Genomic DNA, 16386 nt, shown 5'->3' with positions numbered 1-16386 from the left:
TCTACATGGGTAACTTTCTCACCTCTGAGGAATAAGAGGCACATTTAAGAAGAATTTTAAGGAGATATTGAGCTCATGGTACAACAATCTGGAAAGCAAAAAAGTAACTAACATACACAACACAGAAAGAAAACTGAAGATGAAGGTCCAGAAGAAATGAGTTTATCTTACCTTATGCCAGTAGAATTTTAAGTAAAAAGAGACAAATTCCTATAAATATAGCCATATAGAAGAAGAAACAAAGTAGAACATATCAAGCCATTATTTTCTATCTCAGAAAAAAGGATCAATTAGAATATCCTCTATTTATCTTAATAACAGCTACTTCTAATGTATGCCAACAAAAAAAGGAAAAAAGAAAAAAAGAGAGGAAAAAAAGGTAAGACCAACCTTATAAACAAAAATGGTAAAATACTGAGCACTGTATCACAAGTAAGAGTTAAAAAGTCTATTTCACTAACATGCTACTGATATTTGAAGCTTCCTAACGTTTGAAAGAATAAAGTAAGGTCAATGGGAACATCTCCACAAAAATACAATTGTACCTTTTATATTTCACATATAGAGAAGTAAAAGGAAAGAAAAACAGGAAACTGAACTCACGATTTAATCAGAAGTTTCAGCATTAACAATCTTTTTATTTTTATTTATTTATTTTTTTTGCCAGTCCTGGGCTTGAGCTCAGGGCCTGAGCACTGTCCTTGGACTTTCTCAAGGCTAGAGCTCTATCACTTGAGCCTCAGCACCACTTCTGACTTTTTTCTATGTATGTGGTACCAAGGAATCGAACCCGGGTCTTCATGCATGCTAGGCAAGCACTTGAACCACTACGCCAAACTCCCGGCCCTAACAATCTTTTTAAAGGATTATGCTCATGCTATAAGACATATAAAAAGACAAAAGTAAGTATCTTCCCCATAAAAAGCATATTAATAATTAGCATATAACGTGACTTTTACTAGACCTCAGAGAATCTAGGAAGAGTTCTCCAACTAGAAGATGTAGGTAAAAAGCCAAACAGAGAGAGATAGCTGAAATAAGCTCCGAAGGAAAAGACTAACAATGGGGAAAATTAGAGATGCAAATAAATTTGACTCAGGAACCAATTAAACGCCCTAAGTGTCTCATACCTCCAGTCCACATCCAAGTCTTCACTCACACTGGAGTCATCCTCAAGGTTATTGTTGCCATCCAACATGAAAGCTTCTGGCTGTGCAAATTCATTGGCAGGCTCATTTCCTTCATCACTGCTGCTTTCATTGACTTCATTGTACTGTAACCAAGGGATCTCTCCCTCTTCCAAGGATGTATGTTCCCTAATATACACATGACAAAAACGTAAAGTACATCATAACATTGTTTTCTACAGAATTCTCTTCAGTATAGAAGTATTTGAGTTCTAACCTCTTGATGCTTATGACAAGAAAACACATTTTTCATTAAATGTCAAAATATTTAAAAATCAAAGCAAATTTGTGTAAATAATTTCTAACTGCACAAGAACATATTTAGTTGATTTAGGCATCATCTATGATCCTGCATTTCCTTTAATATAAGGGGAAAAACACAAGAAATCTGAGACTACTCAGATCAGATACTTTTTTTTTTTTTTTTTTTTTTTTTTTTGCCAGTCCTGGGCTTGAGCAGAGGGCCTGAGCACTATCCTTGGACTTTCTCAAGGCTAGAACTCTACCACTTGAGCCTCAGCACCACTTACGGCTTTTTCTATATATGTGGTACCAAGGAATCGAACCCGGGTCTTCGTGCATGCTAGGCAAGCACTTTAACCACTAGGCCAAATTCCCGGCCCCAGATCAGATACTATTATTTACCATTCTTGCCCTTGTTTTTAATTCTCTTCTGTTACTCTGGGAAACAAAAAGAATATTTGTATCTTGGGCACGTTGTTCTACCTGAAATATATTTTCATCAGATTTTTTTTTTTTTTTATCACTGTTCCCTTCTTGGTATTCTGATCAAGTTACAGGTCCCTTCCTCAGAGCGGCCTGATTCAGCAGCTCTTCAGTAACTGGATATCATATCACTTTGCTTTTTTTAAGTTATAGGATTCATTTTCATTTGATACTTTATCATTGTTTGTTGTTTATTCTACTTTCACTAGAAATGTAAGAACAGAGAGACAAATCAATGGTATGCAACAAGAAAATAAGCATTTCAAAGCAGGAAGCCAGATCTTGTAGTTAGCAATACTAGAACACCTAGACCTTAGCTTGGAGGAAAGGTAAATCGTTACTGAATCTATTTGTACTTAAAACAAATCTGCTATAATTTTCTGAAATGTATGTGCATGCATTCCATTACTATCAATAAAACAATGAAAGCATTAGAATAATAATGCCAGGAAATAATCATGTCATTCTAAGCACAATGAAACATGGAAGCTAGAGATAAATAGTAAATAGTCAAACCACCAAAAATTTGAACATAAACCTCAAATGAGAAAAATTATTCAAAATACATGCATTAATAAATGCAAACCATTAAAGCAATGATCAACATGAGCAACAAAAAGAAACAAGATGATGTTTAACAGGCAAAAAAAGAAAATTTAAATAGTTCTTAGATGTTTTTTAAAAAGACAGACTTCTTATAGGTAAGGTAAATGTAAATTAAACAGTGAAATATGTTTTCCATAACTGACAAAAGTAAAATCCTCTGAGAAGTTTTTCAGAGGGGTTGGTCAGTTTCTTTGCAGCGATTTGGCAGTAGTTATAGAGAAGCATGTACATGCCCACCAACCTACTAACTTTACTTCTACATGTTTCTTCTAAAACACTGCTTTGAACAGGAAAAGATATGGAAAATTTTAAGTGAAAAGAAAAGCAGTGTACCATATTTTATTATGCTATGTTGACTTTTTTACATAAAGGAATATAGAAACAAAAACAAAACCAAAAACAGGGTAGCCAGCATGGCAAATGCTTTCAATCCTAGATACTGTGGAGGCAGAGATCAAAATATCCCCACTGGAAGATGATATGATCCTATCTTTAGCAGAACATAAAAAGTACATCCCAAAATCTTTAGGACTAATAAACCTTCAGAAATTTAGCAGGATATAACATCAATACACAAAAACAAGCACATTTTCAATATTCCAACAAAGACACTCTCAGAAAGAAATCAGGAGACAATTCCATTCGAAGTTGCCTCAAAAAACAACAAAACATCCAGGTATTAATTTAACCAAGGAAATGAAAGACCTCTACAGGGAAAAGTATAAAACCTTGAAGAAAGAAACTGAAGGCAGTAGAAGGAGGAGGGACATATAGTCCTATGCTCAAGGATAGAATCGATACTGCCAAAAGCAATCTACAGATTCAATGAAAAGTCACTCTCTACAAAAATAGAAAGTCAATTTAAACAATTCATAGGAAACCATATAAAATGTCAAGTAGCAAAAGCAATTTTGAGTAGCATCAATGGCATCACAATACCAGACTTCAAATTACAATGCAGTAATAAATAACTGCTTGGAACCAGTTGGACTCAATGACCAATGGAACAAAATTGAAGATTTGGGACTAAAACTGTACCACTATACCATCTATTTGACAAAGGAAATAAAAACACAGGAAAGACAGCCTCTCCAAAAAATGATGCTGGAAAGGCTCATTATCTACTTTCGGGAAAGGGAAATTTGACTAACTCTTACCCTATACAAAAATCAACTCCAAAAGTATCAAAAAAAAAAAACAAACAAACAAACAGCAAAACCTCAAGGTTTAAATCTAATACAGAAAAACACAGGGAAGAGCTTATAAGCACAAGAAATTATTTTCTAATTAGGATTCAAAACTGCACAGAAAACAAGATGAAGAATTGACACACAGGTCTACAACAAATAAAGAAGCATCTTCATATCAAAAGATACAATTATCAGAACCAACAGACAGAGAAATCTTTCCTATCTATTCCACAGATAAAGAACTAAGACCTGGAATTTGTACGAAACTGAACAACAAAATAACAATAATTAAAAATGGGCAAATGAACTGAACAGGCAGGTATCAGAAGAAATATAAATGACTGACACAACATCCTTAGCCATAAAGGAAGTACAAGTCAAAAATACACTAAGATTTGAATTCAGGCAGTTAAAATGACAATCAAGAAAACAACAAAGGTTGATGAGGAGCAGAAAAAAAAAAAACGTTCATACAGCACTATTGCAAATGGCAAGCAGTACCAAAACTATGGTGGTTATCCAAAAAAACTAAAAAGAGACCTCCCCTGAGACCTTGCCATACCACTAGTGAGCATACACGTGAAGGAGTATAAATCAACGTACAAGAAAAGACACTTGCATACCTATTTTACTGCTGCTTTATTCACAAGAGCCAAAGGGTAGAATCAGCCAATGGATAACATATGGAATGTTACAAAACAATAAAAAATAAAATCATGTGATTTCTAGGAAAAAGGATGCAATTAGAGAATATCATGCTGAACATCAGAGCTGAGCATCATGATAAACCAAGCTCAAAAAGCCAAACATATTTAGCTCATGTGTAGTTAGACTTAAGAGACATATGGTCTCAGGCCTATCTATGTATACATACATGCATTCACATACATACATACATACATACATACATACATACATACATACATACATACACACAATACAATTCAAATTATGAGACTATATGGGAAAATGAAGGGAACAGGAGAGGAAAAAAGAAAAATGGAGAATGAACAATTTCAATATACTGAGCAACTATGTATGCAAATGGCATAAGGCATCCCAATGGAAACGGTTGGTCAATAGGGGGGCAAGGGAAAGAGAAAGAGAAAGTAACACAATGGGTTATACATATTTGAAATGCAACTTCTTACTCCAGTTAAAACTAACAACTACAACAAAAAGAATGATAGGAAAGTAAAACAGGCTCAGATAGTGGGGTGTATATGAGCAGGAGTAGGTTATAAAAGGAGTGAATGAGAATTGATATAAAGCAGCATAGTTGCATGCATGAAAACTGAACGGTAATATCTGTTGAAAATATCTTAAAAAGGGGAGTAGGATAGAGGAGACTGAAGGTGAAAGTAATCAGAATGCATGGAAATAACACAAGGAAACATTCTTATATAAATTATTTGTTAATAAAAAAAATCCAAAACCTAAGAAGAAGATATTCATAGTATGGCTATTTACTGTATTACTAGCCATATTTTAAAAGAGAAGGAGAAATAGTTAGTGATGCAGCTCATTGTTAAGAGCCCTTGCTTTGCATGTATAAGGTTCTGGGTTCCCTCCTCAGCATTATGAAGGAGGGGGAAAAGGAAGGGAGAGGAGAAGAGAACGTGAATATGGATATGTATGCATGAATACTTTTATATGTATAGATTACCTTTAGAAAGGTACAAAGGAAATTGATTGCAATAGTCTTTAAGTGGTCTCTTCAGAGTCTACACTTTACTAGGTGAATATTTTTTAAGGACATAAAATTGGAAAATTATAATTTCTTAGAAAAATAATTTCACCCTCTGACAGATAGCGGTTTATATCTTTTACATAAAAGAATTTCTTGATCAGAAACTGGTATTTCCCCTTTTCCTGCAAATGTAGGTAAAAATACATTTTGAATCCCTGTAAAAATCTAAGAATGTTTCATCAAAACCTTTGTAATATTAAATAGTTTTATAATATTAAATAGCTGGAGTTATTGTTAGAAAATAAAATTGAGGCTCAAGAAATAATATGCAATTACAGATTCACCAAAGTCAAATACTTCTGGAAGCTCATTCTAGGAATAAGTCTAAATAGGAAAAAGATGAATAAAATGATATCTAAACATTAAATTATAATAAAATAATACATAAAATTATAAATTATAAAATTATTGGCATAATAATGTAAAAAGGCTAAATTTGATATCTGACTCTTTTTTTAATGGGTCATGGGGGCCTGAGTGCTGTCCCTCAGCTCTTCAGCTCAAGGCTACTGTCCTACCCCTAGGCCTGGAGGTTGTGCTCTAGAGCTCAAGGCCACCACCCTACTCTTGAGTCAAGCCCTGCTTCCCCATTTTAGGGGTTAACTGGAAATAAGTTTCAGGTCCTTTTGTGCCTGGGCTGGCTTTGAGCCTTGATCCTCAGATCTCAGTCTCCTGAGTAGCTAGGATTATATAGGCATGAGCCACCACGCCCAGCTGACTTCTTTAATGATCAAATTTCAAGTTCCAGAAATCTATACAGAAGGTACTTAAGAATGCACATGCCTATTAAATGTAAAAGGTTGATATTAGACCAAACAGCAAACTTAATGTTTAGATCTTAAGAGACACCATAACACATTTCAATGTTAAAAGCAGCTTGAATCAAGAGATCTACTTATATTTGGTGAAAATTTGACTTTGTGGCATAAAAAACATATAGACTAAGAATAGTAATGTACACCTATAGCCCCGGGTATGCTTAAAGTAGAAACAGCAGAATACAGTTTGAGGCCAACCTGGGTAAAAAGTTAGACAGAGGTGGTTGAGGCCACCCCTAAACCTATAAGACTTTAAAAGGGTTAGACACGGGCTGGGAGTTTGGCCTAGTGGTAGAGTGTTTGCCTAGCATGCACGAAGACCCGGGTTCAATTCCTCGGTACCACATACATAGAAAAAAGCCCGAAGTGGTGCTGAGGCTCAAGCGGTAGAGCTCTAGTCTTGAGAAAGTCCAAGGACAGTGCTCAGGCCCTGAGATCAAGCCCAGGACTGGCAAAAAAAAAAAAAAAAAATTAAATTAAAGGGTTAGACACATGGCCTCTAAGTGCCAATGACCTGCATTCAAACCCTAACACAGCCAAAACAAAACATGCACATGCACACACACACACACACACACACACACACACTGTTGCATTCAAATTCTGCATTTATGGGTTCAGCCAACCTTGGAACAAAATACTCAAAGAAAACCCTACTAACAGACTTTTTTCACTTATCATTATGTCCTAACGAACCCATAGCATTTATATTGAATTGAATATTATAAATAATCTAAAAATGATGTAAAGTAGATGGGAGAGTATGTCACTTGCAAATATTACATCTTTTTGCATAAGGGATTTAAGCATGCACAGGTTTTGGTACTAACAGAAAACAAAGAATGATAGCATGACTTGGCTGACTAAAGTACATGATATATACAAGAGTATATATATATATATGAGTATACATCATGGAGTAAATCTAATATTAACAGATAGTTTAACAAAATGAATAGCAAAAGTGGGGTGATGATGGCTCATTCATGTAATCCTAGCTATTCAAGAAGCTGAGAACTAAGAATTACAGTTCGAAGCCAGCCGAGACAGGAAAGGCTATCAGACTCTTATCTCCAATTAACTACTGGAAAATCTGAAGTGGCGCTGTGGCTCCAAGTGGTAGAAGGCTAGTTTTGAGCAGAAAATCTCAGGGACTATCACCAGTTCCTGAGTTCAAGCCCCATGAAAGACAAAGTAGAAAGAATTTTTTTAAGGGGCCGGGAGTTTGGCCTAGTGGTTACAGTGCTTGCCTAGCATGCATGAAGACCCGGGTTCGATTCCTTGGTACCACATACATAGATAAAAGCCAGAAGTGGTGCTGAAGCTCAAGTGGTAGAGCTCTAGCCTTGAGAAAGTCCAAGGACAGTGCTCAGGCCCTGAGCTCAAGCCCAGGACTGGCAAAAAAAAAAAAAAGAAAGAACTTTTTTAAAAAGAAAGAAAGAAGCCAGGTGCTGGTGGCTCATGCCTGTAATCCTAGCTACTCAGAAGGCTGAGATCTGAAGACCAGGTTTCAAAGCCAGCCCAGGCAAGAAAATTTGTGCAGTTCCTAGCTCCAATTAACCACCAGAAAACCAGAAGTGGTGCTGTGGCTCAAGGGGTAGGGCAGTAGCCTTGAGCTGAAGAGCTCAGGTACAGAGCCCCAGGGTTAAAGAAATTTTTTTTGTAAAAGCCTAACTTATCAAAATACATCATAATACTAAAAATTAGAACCAACTAAGTACACACACACAAAAACCCATAAAATTATCCTAAAAACACCAAGCTAATGGTTTCATAAATACTAACAAATATAGTAATAAGGTTATTTAAACAACAGTTGCAGACTTTTCTCTGAGAGAAAAACATTTTTAAGCAAACCATAAAAGTTCTATCCTACAATGAGCTATTATGACACATAATCATGTACTTATTTCAAGAGCAGTTGAGCATAATGCCAGAAAAATTCCCCATGATTGTGAACCCAAAGTGAAAAATTATAATGATTATAGATGTTGCATAAAATTTTATAGAAATACAAGAAACTGTGAGGAAAGGATAAATAATTTAGATAAAATTCAAGAAACATTCTTGAGTATTATTTTTTTTAAAGAGCACAGGTGCACGCATGTGGAATCAACTTAGAAACCAGAAATATTTTTACTAGGAAAATACCAGAACAAAAGTCAGCAAACAGTGGGCCACAGTTACTTCCAATCTGCCACCATTTTTGCAAATAAAATCTTGTTGGATTACAGCTAAGCCAATTCATTTACATATATATTGCCAATGTCTACTTTTGTACTACAGAACAACAGTTGAGAAGCTGCAAAAGAAACTGGCCACACAATGTCAAAAAAAATTCATTTTTTAGCTCTTGACACTATAGTTTGATCATCCCTAGACTGGTGTATTCTTATTAAAGTTAGGAGAAATTATCAATCACTCAAGATCTGGAAATGACATCTCCAGAATATGGTTAGAGAAGAATATGAAAACTTCAACTTTCAAATATCTCCACTGCTGTGAGCAAATCACAGACTTTCCTCCTTGCCATGACCTCCTTGTATAGTAATGACAACTTACATTTACTTTTTCCTAACTCAACAAAAATTACTTTTTAAAGAAAATTTAGGCATTTTCAAAGTCAAGTGAAAGCAAATATTGTATCTTTGTAAAACACAAAGAAATGGCCAGCACTTTTAATTTCTGTTTTAAAATTCTTTTAAAAAGCATCATTTAGGACCCGTCAGTACAACATAGAGCTTAAAATTAATAGCACACCCAATATTTGAAAGGAATGTAAGTGCCATTCTTGCATATACACAAAAATGATCAATCCCACTGCTAAACTTACCCTTCCTGAAGAGATAATTCCTGGTTTTCTTCTTCAGGACCACTGCTCTCACTCTGTAACTCAGGTTCATTCTCATCTTTTCCTGGCAATGTCTCCCAGCTCTCATCACTTGAGGACTGATCTCTCTCTGTACCAGAAAACCGATGAGGCAAAGAAGCAGACCATTCCCCATCACTGCATTCAGAACTGCAAAGCAGAGCAGAAATAAAACAAACTATCAGCACATGTTCGAGTTTTTTTTTAAATTTTTATCTTTTGGAATATTACTACTAGGCATCATGAGATAAAGGGCACTAACACTTTGTCCAGCTAAGATTACTCAATTTTAAAAATACTTTAGGAATAGATTGGCAGAATATAATTCTCCTACATGATGATGGTATATGGCAAATTATGAAACATCACTATTTTTTTCACTGAAGTATATAATGCCTATACAGAGGCTTGTCATAGTTTAGAGAGATTTCTTAAGTAAATTTTTTTTTTTTTTTTGCCAGTCCTGGGCTTTAGCTCAGGGCCTGAGCACTGTCCTTGGACTTTCTCAAGGCTAGAGCTCTACCACTTGAGCCTCAGCACCACTTCCAGCTTTTGTCTATGTATGTGGTACCCGAGGAATCGAACCCGGGTCTTCATGCATGCTAGGCAAGCATCTTAAGTAAATTTTTATACACAATTTGGCAATCCTATCTAGAACAGACAATATATATTATTTAATATTTATTGACCTGAAACTTTCTATTTTACATATTGACAGCCATTACTTATATTCTGTGCATAGAGTTCTCCTATTACTATGTAGTAAGAGCTTGTTTCCTTCTTTTATATATTCATATACAGAAGAACCACACTTTGTGGTAGAGCGCCAGGTTAGCAAACCCAAGACCCTGTGTTCAACTCTAGTATTGCTCAAAAATCAAAAAGTGTTGAATTTTTCCCTTCCAATATTCTGGTCAAGATTTCCCTATGTTCACTTGACTTTTGGAAAATAAAAGAGCAAGTTTATTTTCTGTAGGAAGTGGCAAGTTTAAGTTGTACATATCTACCTAGTGATAAATTGAAAAATCATGATGGCTATTAATAATCAGAAGCAGTAATCTAAAGTCTGAGATATTTAATGGAAACATAAAAAACAAACTTACAAGGGAAGGGGAAAAGCAAGATGACTAGGAGGGGGAGGAGGAGGAAAACTGAAGGAAAAACATGGGAAGGGGTATCAATGTTCGAGAAGTATTGTACCACTACCTGATGAATGTAACTGTAACCACTCTATAAATCACCCAGACAATAAATAATAGCTTCTATTTTTAATAAACAAAGGGCTATAGGGTATAAATATCCTAAAAAAGAAATGTAATACACTTAAGCGTAGCAAATAAAGTCTCTTACAATTGAGTTTATACTCAATTTGTATTCTGTAAACTTTTCCGTGAACCAAAGTATAATCCAAGATCAAGACATAAATTTAGACTTATATAATATCAATAGTTCAAAAAGTTTCAAAATAGCTTAGAAAATATTTCTATATGAATGTTGGCAATTTTAATATGCTGAGATAAAATATCTGTATTTATTACTGATTGAGTCCTAAGGCTTGAACTCTGGGCCTGGGCTGGTGCTGGGCTTCTTTTGCTTAAGGCAAAAGCCACTCTGGCTTTAAAACAAATAAGAGTCTCATAGACTTTCCTGTTAGGGCTGGCTTCAAACTATGATCCTCAGATCTCAGCCTCCTGAGATCTAGGATTAATGCACAGCCACAGGTGCCTGCCAGATTTGCTTTTAGAGCATTCAATTCAAGAGTATATTCCTACTCAGAAAAAATAACAAAAAATGTAAGTACTTCTGCACTTTACTGAAATGGCCAATAAAAGTATCTCAATTGCCCATGCAAAACGAATGCCTTTAACAGTCAATGCCCATGATGGTCAATAAATTTGTAAGAGCCTACATCAAAAACTAGAAAACTGGGGCCGGAGTTTGGCCTAGTGGTTAAAGTGCTTGCCTAGCATGCATGAAGACCCGGGTTCGATTCCTCGGTACCACATACATAGAAAAAAGCTGGAAGTGGTGCTGAGGCTCAAGTGGTAGAGCTCTAGCCTTGAGAAAGTTCAAGGACAGTGCTCAGGCCCTGAGCTCAAGCCCAGGACTGGCAAAAAAAAAAAAAACTAGAAAACTATATTCGGCCTTTGAGCCAAATCTCTCCATGCTGCTTGTTTCTTAATTGTGAACTAAAAAAGATTTTTATATGCTTCTTTTATTCTGTCTCTTGGTTAGCAAAGCTTGTCCTATTTACCATCAGATCCTTTAAAATAAAGCTTACAAAAAATTGTGTAAGAATAGGAACACTAAATGACAAGACCACATTTATTTGCCCAGCTCTAGAAGTATATAAAAGCTATGGATAAAAACAGCCATTTTGAGTCTTCAACACTCATTTCTTCCATGGGGAACAGAAAATATTTTTTTTCTTTTTTTTTTTTTTTTTTTTTTGTCAGTACTGGGATTGGGCTCAGGGCCTGAGCACTGTCCTTGGTCTTTCTCAACGTTAACACTCTTATCACTTGAGCCTCAGCATCACTTCTGGCTTTTTTTTTCTATGTATGTGGTACCGAGGAATCGAACCCAGGTCTTCGTGCATGCTAGGCAAGCACTCTACCACTAGGCCAAACTCCCGACCCCTCAGAAAATATTTTTATAAAATTTTTTAATTTACTTTTATTGTAAAGGTGATATAAAATGAGAATATTTGTTGCTGAACATTGTTATCCCTCCACACTCCCTCTCAAGATTCCAACCCAGTGTCTTTTAAATATCACTGTTGTACTGATTCACCCTTTGTCCTTTGTTTCACCATTTTGTTATTCACCTTCCCTTCCTCAAATCAGATAAACCAAATGAATTTATATATAAGACTCAGGATACCATTATCAAAAACAGTGACTATAGCGGATAAATCAAATTGTGTGTAGGGGCGGGGGGAGATGGAAGGATTAAAAAAAAAAAACTTCATACAGTATATTAAAAACAACATCAAAAAACCACCCATTTTCATATCTCGGAGTTCATTTCAATTAGTATCATTTTATACAGCCATATGAATGGCTATTATCAAGAAAACAAATAATAGTAGATGCTGGTGGGGATGTTCTCAAATGTAAACTGGTTCAGCTACTTTAGAAAGCAGTGTGAAGGTTCCTGAAAAGACTAAACATAGAACTCACCTATGATCCAGCAATTCCACTCCTGGATATTTACCCAAATGATAACAAGGTCACATTAAAGCTACCAGCACAACAATGTTCAATGCAGCATTATTTATTATAACTAAGATACAGAAGCAACCCAGATGCCCCTCACTAGATAAATGGATCAAGAAAATGTGGTACTTACATACTAGGGAATTCTATGCTTCCATCAGAAAGAATGACATTGCCCCATTTTTAAGGAAATGGAAAGAGTTGGAAACAATAATATTAAGTGAAGTAGGCCAGACCTAAAGGAAGATAGGATCCACAGCCTCACTCATTTGTTGTAATTAGTATACGTCTGGGATAATCCTAGCGGAAGCTCATAGCTTTTTCTCCTGTTATACTTTTCATTCTTTGCCAATAACTTCACATCCTAATACTTTCTTCTCCATTTCTACTTAATAAAAAAAAAAATCCCTGGCTCAAGTGCTTTTCCACAAACCTAGACATATAAATATTCAATTACAAACTGGTCTTCCTAAATTTAATCTGATTCCCTCAACTCATTTGCAAAAGGCATTCTAGGTATCTCCAGCATTTCCACTTATATTAAATGGTATGTTTAAAGTAATACCAAAATGTCTACTTGCTCTTTTCTTTCCCCCTAAAGCAGTTATATAAAAAGCCTGAGTCCTGTGACTTTTACCCTCACAAATTTTGCTGCAGTTACACATTATGTACCTTATGTATGTGCAAGTTAGCTTGCTGGGATTTGAATCCACTACTCTGTACTTTCATACCCTCAGCTATTAAGTGACTACAGTAACATTACCTAGATTCACAGATTTCATTTGAGGGACAAATGAACGTGAGTGTGTGTGTGTGTGTGTGTGTGCGCGCGCGCGCGCATGCATGCACTTATCATTTTAGCAATATTTAGAAAATAAGCCATCAGTAACTGTCAGCAAATCATTTACTTAACATTTTTTGTTAAGTACATTGTTTCCTCTTAATCAATACCCATTATATCTCATGTGCTGACCATGTTTTTAATAATTAAAATTACAAAATCTTTTCTGGATAACGTTCGATGTACCCCACTCACTAGGGAATACTGAATTACAGAATAAGTGTTAAATTTCTTTGAGTAACACAGTTTACTACAATAGCATCCCAGTACACACTTACATTCAACTCTTCCTACATGAATGCTCTACTCTAAACACTGTGTCCAAAGTCTGAACTTTTGCTACCATTCCTCTCACCAGCAAGGAAGTTTTTACAGTACTCAATCATTCCTTCTCCCTTCCTTAGGGACTAGGAAGGAAGTAATTTCTTCCAATATTCTCTTGTATAAAAGTTTTATTTGTTTTTCAATTATAATGTGGACTAAACTGCTAGCATACTGAATCCAGCTCACTATGCTGTGAGAGCTTTTTTGCTGTAATTATCTTTAAGTGCTAAGAGTCCATGGACTTGTACTGGGAATTTGAACTGAACTCAATAAACTGAAACAATCTAGAGTTTAATCACAGAAAGGGTGAGTTTTGGTTGGCTGCAAAGGCCTTGTAGCCAATTTACTAAGCTGTAACTGACTGACGGAAGAACTAAGTTGTAGCCAATTAAGTTGTTTTCTATGTCTCACCTCTGTCCTCCAATAAATTGATCATATTTTGGCATATTTCTCAGCTCCTGCTTTAGTTATGGGAGCTGAATAATTCAGGAATCCTTGATTTTGCTGAAATAATTGCTACTATTCTAAGGAATTTTCCTTTTTATCTATATATAAAAATCAGTTAAATAATTTACTAGCAGTTTCCATGAACTCTAAGTAGTGAAATGCTCATAAGCTCTTGTAGGGTAGTACTAATAAAGTTGAAATCATGTAATTTTTAAATAAGACTTTTATTAGTAGAAGTTCATTTGAAAAAAATCAATAACTATAGTTCGGAAATGAATGTGCATCTGTGATAAGTGATAGAAATTATATAAGAGGGTCTAGGAGTGTGGCCTAGTGGTAGAGTGCTTGCCTAGCATGCATAAGGCCCTGGGTTCGATTCCTCAGTACCATATGTACAGAAAAATCCCCAAGTGGTGCTGTGACTCAAGTGATGGAGCATTAGCGCTGAGAAGGCTCAAGGACAGTGCCCAGACCCTGAGTTCAAGCCCCAGGACTGGCAAAAAAAAAAAAAAAGAGACAAATTTTATAAGATTTTTATTACTATTTCATTTTGACATTAGCTATGAAAAACAATATTTATAACCAATCTGTAAATGGCCCAGGGGGTTAGCAAAAGATTATCCAACTATGATTAAGATTTTTTTTTTTGGGGGGGGGATGTAGTCAGTTGTGGGGCTTGAACTCAGGGCTTGGGTTCTATTCCTGAACTCTTGCTCAAGGTCAACACTAATTTTGAGCCACAGCTCCACTTCTGATTAATTTTTTTAACCTCATGCATACAACAAAAATATTATTATTCACTTTTCACGTCTAACAGTAAAGTCTAGATAAGTAATATGAAAAAAATATTCAGCAAAACTTTCAGGAAATGGTGAGTTTTAAAAGACTTCTTTCATAATATAATGTTTTCTAAGACATTTCACTGGATTTCCTATCAGTATGCCATTATTTTTGCTTTTTCCAAAGGAAACCCACTCTATATCCTCTGGTTTATGAAATGAAAATTCCAACCTCTAGAGTCACCCAATCAACTTTAGTCTTTCTATATACCAAAAGCCAACAAATCACAACATAGCCAGTTACCCAAATTAGGTAGTCTGCCTTTTCATTACTTAGAAAGTAAGGTTTTTATTTTTCACTTTTAATGACTATGTCAGATAATACCTATTTTGCCTTTTGGTCCACAATGCTTGAAATACTATATAGAAACCTTTAAGAAAAAGTTTGTAAATCTTTGGGTTACAAAGAAGAAACACTGCTATTTTAACTATAATTTATAATTATATAAATTTATAATTATATAAAATAAAAATACAAATTTATAATAAAACATACACATATGTAATAAAACAAAGCAAAGCCACTATTCCCTTAAGAAACTGCTTTGGTTGATTGCACTTCCATTTTATTTCTACTTAGGATTTATATTGACAGGGTTTTTTTTTAAATTTTTGTTTCTTGTTTTGGCCTGTAAGTTACATGGGAAGTCTATATATGAAAAGTTTCTTTGGCTCATAACTGAATGTATAAAGTTACATGAGTCTGCTTCTGAATATAACTCAAAACTCTTAGCTAACTAAGAATAGAAATAAGGATAATTGATCTCACAACAACCAATCCATATTGTCTTCTTTTTAATTCTGGTGAATTCTATAGGAACAGGGATCATTATTATGTATTTACAATGCCCCTGTGCAAAAGTCTGGCACTTAAGAAAATTTCAATGAAGACCTTTTTAATACATCAAATGAAATCAACTAAATGGCTAATATTCACTTAATATTCACTTAACTTTCCCAATAATATCAACAAAAACAGTTGTCCTAACATTTCCCTTAAGTAAAAAGCTTTTCACTGTTAAAGCAAAGTTAATTCCTGGTGGCAGGAACACTCTCTTGAGAGAAATCTCTCAAGTGTTTTAAGAATGGTCAGTAGAAGACTTAGGACCAAGCATAAAATGTTCTAGCATTCCTGAGAGGGTTTTTTTTGTTGTTGTTGTTTTTTAAGTTCAACATCTTGTCCTCAGACACAAAATTTCTCAGGTTATATTTCCAAAGAGTAAGGTGGTAGCCTTAATTCTGGTAATTATATATTGCATATTAAAGCTCCCCTTGCAGTTCAAATTTAATAAGGTAGTGCTTAGTTCCTGTCAAACAGCTCAGAGCACTGCTGCCAGCTGCAATGCTTATGCCAGAGTATAACATTTCAGATGCAATTAAATGATCATTTAGAATTGTTCAGGGAAGAAGGTGATCATGCATTCATTAAAATCCTTTTCCACTTTTAAATCATACATGATTCATATTTTTAAGTGGCCAAATTACCCATATTTTAAAATGTCACAGTGAATTTGTTATATCTTAGCTAAGTGAGCTACTTTTCATGATAAAAAAAAAATCTTCACCGCTTG

At 35.0% G+C, this 16386-nt stretch overlaps 1 protein-coding gene across 3 annotated transcripts in view; it reads right to left on the bottom strand.

Moving 5' to 3' along the window:
- Pja2 (praja ring finger ubiquitin ligase 2) overlaps window positions 1–16386 on the bottom strand; it is a 74278-nt gene that overhangs the window by 19804 nt on the left and 38088 nt on the right. For all 3 annotated transcript variants that reach the window (XM_090331542.1, XM_090331541.1, XM_090331540.1), the window contains 2 exons: window positions 9111–9296; window positions 1131–1316 (listed from right to left, as the gene is read on the bottom strand). In XM_090331542.1, the coding sequence (XP_090187668.1) occupies window positions 1131–1316; window positions 9111–9296 (372 nt within the window). The remainder of the gene's footprint in view (window positions 1–1130; window positions 1317–9110; window positions 9297–16386) is intronic.

The sequence above is a fragment of the Megascapheus bottae genome, chromosome 4, assembly GCF_031878675.1.
Source record: "Megascapheus bottae isolate mThoBot1 chromosome 4, mThoBot2.hap1, whole genome shotgun sequence".
In the NCBI taxonomy this organism is placed as follows: domain Eukaryota; kingdom Metazoa; phylum Chordata; class Mammalia; order Rodentia; family Geomyidae; genus Megascapheus; species Megascapheus bottae.
Note: the sequence above shows the minus strand (reverse complement) of the source record. Positions and strands in the feature narration are given on the sequence as shown.